The sequence below is a fragment of the Anoplopoma fimbria genome, chromosome 15 (genome assembly GCF_027596085.1).
Source record: "Anoplopoma fimbria isolate UVic2021 breed Golden Eagle Sablefish chromosome 15, Afim_UVic_2022, whole genome shotgun sequence".
NCBI lineage: Eukaryota > Metazoa > Chordata > Actinopteri > Perciformes > Anoplopomatidae > Anoplopoma > Anoplopoma fimbria.
In genome coordinates, this window is record NC_072463.1 from 6,380,375 (window position 1) to 6,391,647 (window position 11,273).

General features: G+C 38.8%; 1 protein-coding gene across 2 annotated transcripts; it reads left to right on the forward strand.

Moving 5' to 3' along the window:
• Positions 1-61: 61 nt before the first annotated feature.
• Positions 62-8,978, forward strand: slc5a6b (solute carrier family 5 member 6). 2 transcript variants are annotated; one of them, XM_054613975.1, is made up of 16 exons: positions 62-509; positions 604-669; positions 1,551-1,602; positions 1,681-1,748; positions 2,105-2,259; positions 2,947-3,087; positions 3,799-3,928; positions 4,265-4,353; positions 5,072-5,184; positions 5,271-5,341; positions 5,419-5,505; positions 6,786-6,952; positions 7,031-7,137; positions 7,234-7,355; positions 7,794-7,850; positions 8,375-8,442. In XM_054613975.1, exons 1-15 carry the CDS (start codon positions 162-164, stop codon positions 7,836-7,838), a joined length of 1,761 nt encoding a protein of 586 aa, XP_054469950.1. In that variant the 5' UTR covers positions 62-161; the 3' UTR covers positions 7,839-7,850; positions 8,375-8,442. The 2 variants fall into 2 exon arrangements, with proteins under 2 accessions (XP_054469950.1, XP_054469949.1); XM_054613974.1 differs by lacking the exon at positions 7,794-7,850 and having other exon boundaries at positions 8,375-8,978.
• Positions 8,979-11,273: the final 2,295 nt, after the last annotated feature.

The following is an 11,273-nucleotide window of genomic DNA, read 5'->3' on the forward strand; positions in this document are numbered from 1 at the left end:
AGCTTACTCTCTCACACACAGAGATATATTTTATCTGTGTTTTCGATTCTCTTTCTTCAAGGCTCCTGGACTCTCCTGACTGATGGGTGAGGACAGAGACTTTTCCCATCCGTCTGAAGGAGAACCAAACCTTCTGCAGCCGAGACTCAAAGACAATCAACATGGACCCGTCCGACCAGAAGCACTTCACGGCCGTGGACTATGTGGTATTTGCTCTCCTGCTCGCTGCCTCCATGGGCATCGGACTGTACCACGCTCTTTCAGGCGGGCGTCAGCGCACCACACAGGAGTTCTTGATGGCGGACAGGAGCATGAGCTGTCTTCCCGTTTCGCTGTCGCTCATCGCCTCATTCCAGTCTGCCGTGGCGATTATCGGCGTACCGGCAGAAATCTACGCTCACGGTACTCAGTACTGGTTCATCGGCTGCGCCTACATTCTCGGCCTCCTCATTCCTGCCCATGTTTTCATTCCTGTGTTCTACAAACTGCGTCTCTCCAGTGCTTACCAGGTGTGACAGAGCAGTTCTGTTGGATTTAAATTAGTTTATATTATTGGTGTGTGTCCTTCATCATGTACAGTTCATATGTTGTTTTGTTTCACAGTATCTTGAACTGCGCTTCAGCAAAGCAGTGCGTGTCTGTGGGACTTTGGCCTTCATCTTTCAGACGGTGGGTGCAACAGGTCACATGATAGAGTGGGGATGCACCAATCACACTATTTCCTCTCCAAATAACATTACCAATACTTTGACTCAGGGTGTCTGCAGTAACCGAGTACCCACCTGATACCAGTGCTCTCTTTTCCCCAAATTTAGTATCTGTGTATCACGATGCATTCAAATAATTTGTATAATTTCCCTGCGAGGTAACATGGCCACTGTGCTAAAAGCTTAAGCTTATTGACAATAAAACTGTATTTATTGTGCGTCAGTCACGTCCAATTAATACCAACGCAGCTTTAAGAAAAAGTTTGACATTTTGAGAAAAATATTTGCTTACTTTGCAAAAGTTAGGTGAGGAAAATGAAACTCTCATGTTTGTACTTACATGAAGCTAAAGGCAGCAGCCGGTTATCTTAACTTAACATAAACACTGGTAACAGGACACAGCTGGCCTGGCCGCTGTCCAAAGATAAGAAAATCCACCTACCTACACCTCTAAAGTTCACTAGTGAACATGTTAAATCTTGTTTGTTTATTCTCTGCACAAAACAAAGTATAAAAAATTGTTGTGGTTTTACTGCGGGACATGTGCCGGACTTTTTCTTAGACAGGAGCGGTTCCCTTTAAACAGAGACAGGCTAGCTGTTTCCCAATATTATGCTAAGCTAAGCTAACTGGCTGCTGGCTTCACATCAAGCATAAAGACATGAGCGTATCAATTTTCACATCTAACTGTAAAACTGGGTATTTCACAGTGGATAAGCTTGGTGCATCCCCATAGGAGAGCCTGAAAATACAAGAGACGCATTCATTTCTCACATTGAACATCTTTATTTTTACACCTTTATGACGTGGATAGTCTCCGATTTGTCCTTTACTCTGCTACAGGTTGTCTATATGGGAGTTTGTGTTTACACTCCTGCCTTCGCACTAAATGCAGGTCAGATAAGTTCATTTTTTAACAGACAGTCAATTTGAATAGATAAGATCAGTGGTTCAATGTGTTGCTTTCTTTCAGTCACTGGATTTGAATTATGGGGGGCAGTGCTGGCCACCGGACTAGTGTGCACATTGTACACAACAATGGTGAGTTTTTAAAGCTCATTTTCATAGAACTTAAATTTACCTTCTGTCATTTGAATGTTCCCAACTCCTACGTTATTTTTTTGGTATCTTAAAAGGCCCAGTGTGAGGGGGTCATGGCTCAGGAGTGACTTTATCTTCTTCACCCCCTGAAAAATGAAAAATCTCACATTAAATTCCTTAGAATTACCATTTGCTTTGTCAAAAATTGGCAGATCTTAAAAAGAATGGCCATGATTCACTTGTATTCTCCATTTTAGAGATATGCATTTAATAAAGGATTACAGAGACGGATATCTAGCATTTGAGTGAAGAATATATCAGATTTATTTCCCGTGTGTCTTGTCTGCTCCCTACAGGGTGGTTTGAAGGCTGTCATCTGGACAGACGTCTTTCAGACTGTTGTGATGTTTGCGGGGCAGCTGGCTGTCATCGTGGTCGGCGTCCATCAGACTGGAGGACTGTCTGAAGTCTGGAGGAAAGTCCGGGAGGGAAACCGCATCTCTGCTCTCGAGTGAGTCAATACTTTAGTTTGCAATATATCAGGAATGGATGAGGATATCTGTACACAAATGCATCATGATTTATTTAATTATTTTAATGGTAATCAGTTCTGCAAATGCCAGTATCACAGAGTTCTGATTTTCTTTTGTTTTCATGTAGATAATTCTACTTAAGGTCTTCCTACAGAGAATATTACATTTTAAGTTGTCTTGTCAACACTAACTTTAATAAAACATGGTTTTCAGCATTTTTTTATATATATATATATATATATATATATATATATATATATATATATATATATATATATATATATACTGTGCTTCATAAAATGAGGCAGTGATAAGTGGTTTATGTATTTTTATTTCTCTATTCTTTGAATTTTATGTAGCAAATTATTATGTAATTTTTAGTAATTTCTTTGAAATAATGTAAATTAATTGTAAATGCACTGAGCTTTGTTGTTGGTTGAGTTTGAGTGAGAAAACAAAGAAAGAAAGATGATCTGAAAGATGTGGTCACCAAATGCATTTAGTGTCAAAGCAATTAAAAATTCTCACCCTAGGAAGGGTTTTCAAACACTGAACTGAAGTATTAAGAAATGCATGTAACAATGAAATATAAAACAATTGAGTTATGCTTGCATGCCATACAGTTTAAAGTACTGGCTTTATACTGTATTTTCTCTTGTGCTCAGCCTAAACCCAGATCCTACAGAGAGACACACCTTCTGGACTCTGGGGGTTGGCGGGGTCTTCCTCATGTTGTCCCTGTACGGAGTCAACCAGGCTCAGGTCCAAAGATATCTCAGCGCACGCACAGAGAAGGAGGCCGTCAGGTTCGCTATGGCTTTGTTTTTTTTATGACTTTGAGTAAAAATGAATTAAAGCGTGAAAGAAAATAAACAAGTCTCTTGGAACACAAATCATCGTTTGGTCACATGGGGGTTTGCACTTGTTGCCATGGTTACGTGTCTCCAACCGGCATAGAGGCTCTCAGGAAGTCTTGTGATACTAAAAAGATACATACTAAGGTTTATTCACACAAAAGTGCGCTGAACGATAGTACACATTATTAGTGTAGAGCATAATCTAAGATTTCGGACATAGGCTAACATTTACATTAGCATCAGCTGCACTTTGTGTTAACACGTTCAACCTAAACATATGGACATGTTAAACGTTTTAAAAGCTAAACATCAGCATGTTAGAATTGTCAATGTGAGCGTAATAGCATGTTCATGTTAGCATATAGCTCAAAGCACCTCTGAGTCCTATTACAGCCTTATAGAGCCGCTATCAAAATGTCAATTCTTTAGTACAAAGCTTTCTAACAATTCTTATAAAATAAACAAATGAAGAAATCCTTATCAAAATGTTTGTGTTATGTTTAATTTGAATTAATAAATATAGACTTGTATCTCATATATTAATTGACAAGCAATCTCTTGGAAGTTCAATGCAAACCACTACAGTACTGAGTGTTTAGTGGACAAACAAAGACCTCAGAAGCGACCACTGTCACTATATTTTCCCCTTCCTGTCTGCAGGTCTTGCTACATGGCGTTTCCCTCCCTGCAGTTGTCTCTGGCTCTGAGCTGTGTGATGGGACTGGTGATGTTTGCACGTTACTGTGAAGAGGATCACTCTGTCAAGCTGGGCACATCTTCAAGTGATGCGGTGAGTTTCAATGTGTTATTTACCCATTTGTTTTGTGCCGTTATCGACCAAATCAGCTGCTTCGCATTTTTGGGGAACGGAGATATATTTATTTTCTTGCTTTTTCTGCTTCATTGATCTCAAAAGATTAGTGTGAAGGATGAAAGTTAAATCCATGCAGAGTTATGTCAAAAACCCCTCCAGGGCACATAAATTTAACAGCAACACTACAGCAGCATGAATATTTGCATAATTTATTCGGAGTCCTTCTAACACGTTAGGCAAATTATGTAAATGTGCTGTCATCTAGAATGTACATTGTCAGCTCTCGGATTTTTTTTTCTGTGTTTTACACAGATGGTGCTTTACTTTGTGATGGATATGCTGCAAGGTCTTCCTGGTCTGCCCGGACTGTTTGTTGCTTGTTTGTTCAGTGCAGCTCTCAGGTATGGGACTTTCCACAGCGTCATCAAAATTTGGTTGTATCCCTTTCACCATAACCGAGGAAGAAGTTGTAAAGACTTCAATAACACATTCAACTATTCAGGTGTCGAAGATGAAGTCCTACGGGTCAGTGACCTGGTTTGACGCTAGTTAAAGTTTCCTCCAGTATGTGTTTCTTGTTGCACTATATATATATATATTTTTTTTTTTTAGCTTTGTCAGTTATTATCATTCTATAATGAGCAATCACATTTGACACCTTGATAATTCTAATAAAATGCTATCCTTAAACTTATTGTCGTCCAAAATGATCATACAGTTAAATCACACCTCTCTGAAACAGTTCCAATTAAAAACTGAACATTATAACCTCCATGAAGGGATTTATTGTGGCATTTTATGCATTGTACTGCATTTGTTTCAGCTAGTTAATAAACTGGAAACTGAGTGTGTACTCCGTTCTAAATCTTGAATGCGACTATTCACATCAAACGTTTCAGTGAAACTGAAAAAGAAAATGTTCAATGCATCCATATGCATGCATATCTGTCACTATGGGTGTAAACAAAAAAACTTTTTAATGCAGTAACATTAATATAAAATGTATATTTTTGTTCTTGTCTTTTAGGGGATGAATAATTAACTTTACATTTAATTGTTACTTCATGTATTGATGGCAGTAATGGTATGTACAGTACATATTTTGCTTCTCCTGTGCAGCACCATCTCTTCTGCTTTCAACTCTTTGGCCACTGTGACGATGGAAGACCTCGTCAAACCACATTACCCCGCCATGACAGAGGCCAGAGCGACCCTGCTGTCCAAAGCCTTAGGTGAGCGCTCTGAAGTTCATCAACCCACGATCCAGAGCATAATAACGTTTTTGTTCTAAACTTTCAACTTGTGTCTCCGCTAAAAGCCATGTCCTACGGGCTGCTGTGTCTGGCCATGGCCTATCTCACTCACCTGATGGACCATTCTGTTCTACTGGTGAGCTCACAAGTTGTATGATCGAGTAACGGCAAACATTTCTCACTACATGAGCACTGATTGTTATTGAACTCCAGGTGGCTTTGAAAATCTTCGGGATGGTTGGCGGTCCTGTTCTTGGTCTGTTTTGTCTCGGGATGTTCTTCCCGTGGGCCAACTCTACTGTAAGTTGAACCTCATCAATGAGATTGATCATGTAGTGATTAATGAGACAACATGCAGTTTATCTGCTACTCTTAATGTGGTAAAAAAAATGATCAGGAATTAAAACACAGAAGTAGTGTCTACTTGTCTCCATATAACAGGTTTTGTTGTTGTGAGTTCAACTGACGTGACTTTTCTCTTTAAGTTTAAACAGGTATTTTTTGACGTCCATGCCAAAAGCCATCAGCTTTACAATATATCTATTATGCAAAGTTTGGTATTGTACCCATATGATGCAACAATGATCTTCCATCGCATTGTGCCCTCGGTTTTAATGGCTCCATACGGGAGGATTGGAACCACCAACTGTTTATCTTGATGATGCCAGTTCGTAATATTTACAGTAGTATACCAGCAGTGGATGAAACTTTAAGTGGCGCTAAATCTGAACCGAGACTTAAAGGAGACATATGATCATTTTCAGCTTCATACTTGTATTTTGTGTTTCTATTTGAACATGTACTACATACTTTAATGTTGAAAAACAATTCATTTTTTCCTCATACTGTCCGTATAGTTAACCCTGTATACACTCTGTCTGAAACGCTTTGTTTTAGCATCTGTCTCTTCAACGGCCAATCCCCATTTAAAGCACTTTAAGAAGCGTTTTTGGCGCCCATTACCCGCCTCAAGGAACGGATTACGCTTCCATTTTATTAAATGTACCAATCCACATTGGCTCTATTCACTCTTTTTTTTTTTCAAGCTTTAAGTCTATTTTTAGTGCTGTTCCGTGAAGCGTAATTTGCATAGACAGCTGTTTGAATCACAATTTTTTTTTAAATAGTTCCTATAATAAAATGTCCTAATAATAAAACTAGTCAGTCTATGTTTTATCTGACATCTTGATGCTTTTTGCCTACTGAGAGAGAGTCAGAGTGCAAAAGCTATTCAACCTTCTAGCAGGATGCTGTCATTAAAACGGTTACTGTGACGATGAAAACCTCTGGCAACTTCATTAAGTTACTCACTGTATCTGTGTTAAATATTAGTTTTCCTGTCTTTACAGTGCAATACAATAATTATTCTGTCTGTATATATAATATTTTAGGTATTGTGGATTTTTTACTTTTTTAACTTACTTAATATTCTCTTCTGTGTAATTACTTATTTATAATACTTGTTTTGATCTTGCTTTATACTTATGTCTCATGTTTGGATTATCCTCTCTGCTGTAATTTCCCCCGCAGCGAGACTAATAAAGGATTATTTTATTTTATCTTATCTTATCTGTTACCAGGGAGCGATTTCAGGTCTTGGAGCTGGTCTGGCTTTGGCTTTCTGGGTCGGCATCGGGAGCATCGTCTCCCGTAGCTCCGGCCCGAGGCCGCTGCCGCCCGGCTGCAGAGCCGTCCTGGACAACACGACGTCTGCCTTTCACACGGCACTCAGCAATGTCACTCTGAGGTACACAGACGGCACAGTGTGATTTTGTTTTTACTGTGGTGATTTCATAAGTTAATCATCTCTCTCTCCCTCCTTCAGCCAACCGTCTGGACTGAACAGATTTTATTCGTTGTCCTACATGTGGTACAGTGCTTTCAACTGCTTCACAGTCATTCTAATCGGCCTGATCATCAGCTTCCTCACAGGTGAGACAACTCTTACTGTACACATGATCTCTATTTGTTTGAATTGAGTTTAATTTTACTTTAAAGTGTTTAAATGTATGAATGTTTTCTATTTAGGCCCTATGAAAGAAGAAGATGTGACACCAGGTACAACATATCCCTTGTTCGGGAAACTGCTTTGTTTTCTACCTGAAGACCTCAAAAAGAAGCTCTGCTGCGTGACTCCTCTGGGACAGACGGTCAGTAAAATCAGGAATTCCCCTCAGATTCCTGCCAACTAACTGCATGTTAGTTGTTAATGTTGAGATCTGTTCCTCCTCATTCAGAAGTTAGCAATCATCCACTTATGCAACAAAACAGCATAAAGAGAAATTGTCTGATTGAGAGTCTGCGGTGGTCTGCACAAAACGATATCACCACAGAGAGATTATATCAAACATGTTTGATTGTTACAAGTGGAAACTGGACAAATCTGAACATGATGTTGTAGTTTTAGCTGTTTAAAGGCTGAACTATGTGCCACAGCTTCACTTTGTCGATGGTTAAATGTCTGTTTACAGCGACTCAGGTTTTTAAAAGTTTTAGCCAGGGCTTGCGTCGGTCAACTGCTTTTTAATATGCTAGGCTAAACACATGTGCCGTCCTCTCTTCTTACTTTTTAAATTTTTTGTTGACAGTGGGACGGCCCTAAACCCTCACAGTTACGCGGCTCAAAGTCCTAACATTGGGATCGGGCAAGTGTCTCTCTCAAGAACATTTCAACATGATAACAGGAAGAGCCGGGAATTAAACCGCCAACCATGTGATTAAGCAAACCACTCTAACCCCTGAGCCACAGTTTCCCCCTCTTATTTTAAATTAGGTTATTCCTTGTCGACATCCATCATGAGGTCAAAATTGAATTTCCACTTTACTTTGATGAAGTTCTCATCACCCTCAGCCGTACTTCATGTTTATGCTAGCATGCTAACACGCTAAACTAATAGTAAACATAATACCTAGTAACCATCAGCATGTTAGTGTTGATATTATGAGCAAGTTAGCATATAGCTCAAAGTACGGCCGCACAGAGTTGCTAACATGGCCGCATTAGCATCTTCACAGCTCTTTGTAGTAATCACTTGCTTCCTGCTTCTTCTAGTTTAAGTTCAGAGATTCCTAGTGTTTGAATCCTAGTCATGAGTAGTTGTTATCCTCGGCTAATTATTCTGCCCTGCTATATTTACCGTTTTAGTGATCTTTTGAATTATTCTTTCAGCTCTCAGCACAACCAATGCATCCACAACACAAAGAAGGCACAGGACTGATCTTCCCACAAGAGGACGGACAATCACAAGAAGAGACGGACAGGTTCCTTCCTGAGGCTCAAACAGCTCTTGTGGAGCACGAAACAACTGTGTGATGTCACAGTAGAATGTCTGGCTTCACACAATGTGCTCTGACTTTTAAAAAAAAAGTGCATGTATTTTTTATTTCTTTTATTTTTTTTGCCTTTGCTTTGTGATGAAAGACAAAATGTGAATTTGCACTCTAAAATGCTGCAACAAAGTCAAAGATAGTGCAGCTGAGCCTGTTGTAATTCTACATATACAGTTTACAGTATTTGTCAATGTCAGGTGTATGATTATTGATTCTCAATTTGTTCCTTCTGTGTGTACATATGGAAAAAAAGAAAAGACTGTTATATGAGAATTATCCAGTGAAAAAAAACCTTTTATACCGTTATTGATTCTATACTTGACTTTTGTTTAACACTACTGCAGCTGTATGAATGATGAGTGTGAGATGACAGTGCCTCACTTTTTAATAATGTATGTGTGACTTTTGTCTGTATTGCAGCTGAAACACTGAAAAAGATTAAAGATTTTATAGGTATCCCTTTGCATTGTTTCGTCCTTTTTATTTAGAATTTCTGCAACTGAAAAATTATTTCAATCAGGTAACTATCTCTTTAAGAAGTCTCGTTCTGAAAACTCGCGTCACATCCAATCAACCGAATACAAGGCCATGACATTGAACATTTTTTAGATTTTGAATAAATAGAGCGTTTCATCATGAATACATTTTGACTGAACAATTGTATTAGTGTGTTTGAACCAAATATGTTCTCTCCTGTGAGCTCAGAGTTCTGCCTCACAAAGCTTCTCTATACCTGCTTACATCAGAGTCGTAAACACAAGGGTTGTATAATAATTCTAGCTGGTGTGTAACCCAATAACACATTTGTTAAAGGCGGTAATTGTATGTCATTGTTCACTGTTTCTTTTTGTCTCTGCTGCATGAGGTTTTGCATGTGCCATAAGTTTCTGTGAAATGTCAGCTGATCCCACTGCATATTCAACATTCAGGAATATCACAACCTTGGATTACCAAAATAGAAACTCCAATCAATAAATTAAACAGAGAACATAAAACTTACCTATATTCCTGAAGGTGAATACACTTTATTTGCAGCATACGCCAAACATGCAGGACCCAAACCTTCGTCCTTTTTTCCACAGAGCCTCATAGCCATGGTTTCATGTTTGAGTGTATGAGGTGAAATGCTGGCTATAAGTTCTACTGTACGTAACAATAAGTAAAATTACCGCCTCACAGTTGACATTTGTGAGAAATTGTCAAACTTAGAAAAATTCTGTCTTGAGTGTTTTGTGAGGTCACAGTGACCTTTGACCACCAAATTCTAACCAGTTATCTTTGAGTGCCAGTGGACGTTTGTGCAAATTTGAAGAAATTCCCTCCACGAGTTGCTGAGATATCGTGTTCACGAGAATGGGAAGGAGAGACAGGCGGATGGATGGTTTACCCAAAATCATAATTGCCGTGTTCAAAATCGGCTACTTATGTACTGCATACTAAAGTACTGCATGCTAAATACTCAGTCAGTATGCACGGCTCCGTCAGCAGCAAATTTCCAAACAGGCGTTATTTGAATAAACTATTCACATATTGGGAATCTTAACAGTTCATTTCTTGCATCACTTGATAAAGTGACAAATTAACTTTTAGCCTGGCTCAAAAAAATCTGACAAGACTGACAGCCGGTCCCTGGCACCTAGACGCAATGTATTGTGGGGCAGTTGAGTATAAGATAAGATACTCCTTTTCCCACAGTTTGTAAATTTGCAAGATAACATCAGCAGAGTGGATAATGCAAACGGACAATCAAGAGACATAATTAGAAAAACAAGATAAAATAAGTCATCACACAGTAAAGGTATAATAAACAAGTAAAAAATAACAATAACTAAATTATGATATAATTGGACTGAATAGTTGATCGGACTGAATGGTTGAGTATGAGTATATTTGAGTAGTAAGCTAAAGTCTCATACCTCTGTGAATTTCTCGCGTACATAAAATTCACATACGATGCAGTGTGAAAGTACTGCATACTCAATTTAATGTCATACTTAGTATGAATAGAATGTAAATATGTGATTTCAAACGCATCCAATTCCTCTAAACATTGCTGTCGCCGACGCAGAGGCATCGAAACTAGAGTTTTACAGCCATGTTAGCAGCTCTGTGAGGCTGTACTAAGGCCCAGCGGTGCTCTGAGCTAAATGCTATCATCTGTATGCTAACATGCTCCCATGCTCAAAATGACAATGATAATCTTGACAATGTTCATCAAAGTTTAGCGTCTTAGCATGCCAATCTTTTACTCAAACCAAACATGTCAAAGTCATGGGGACACCAGAGTTATTTGATATACTACCTGGGACACAAGTCACCATTTATGAAAGTCAAATTAGATCCACATAATGGCCTTTTTTACTTTGCATCTCTTATCACAGTTCTGACAGTTCTGTGGTAACCAAATGAAATAAGCATTTGTGTTTTTTCACTTCCTTGTAGGCTGCAGCAGCAACAGCTTCATCTGTCCGCTGCTGTCATTTGTGGGAACAGACGGGTTCAACAGACATCTTGGGACGCTGTTGTGATGGTCCACTGATACGAATCAAGGAAACAGGTTAGCTAATCCCTTTATATTGATTATCTATAACTGATTAACAAGTCATATATTTCTACATAGCACATGTACTAGCTGTTACAGTGAAACATACAACACAGATCAAGTTTCACTGTGTTTTTGTAACTTTGAATAATGTATTCTAAAAAGTTTGAATGTGCCACGTTCCTTCTTTTTCAAT

Coding starts and splice junctions, on each gene's coding strand:
- slc5a6b (XM_054613974.1), top strand. CDS start 162: ATGGACCCGTCCGACCAGAAGCACTTCACGGCCGTGGACTATGTGGTA. Junction 3,088..3,798: donor ACAGAGAAGGAGGCCGTCAG/GTTCGCTATGGC, acceptor TCCTGTCTGCAG/GTCTTGCTACATGGCGTTTC. Junction 6,953..7,030: donor CTCAGCAATGTCACTCTGAG/GTACACAGACGG, acceptor TCCCTCCTTCAG/CCAACCGTCTGGACTGAACA.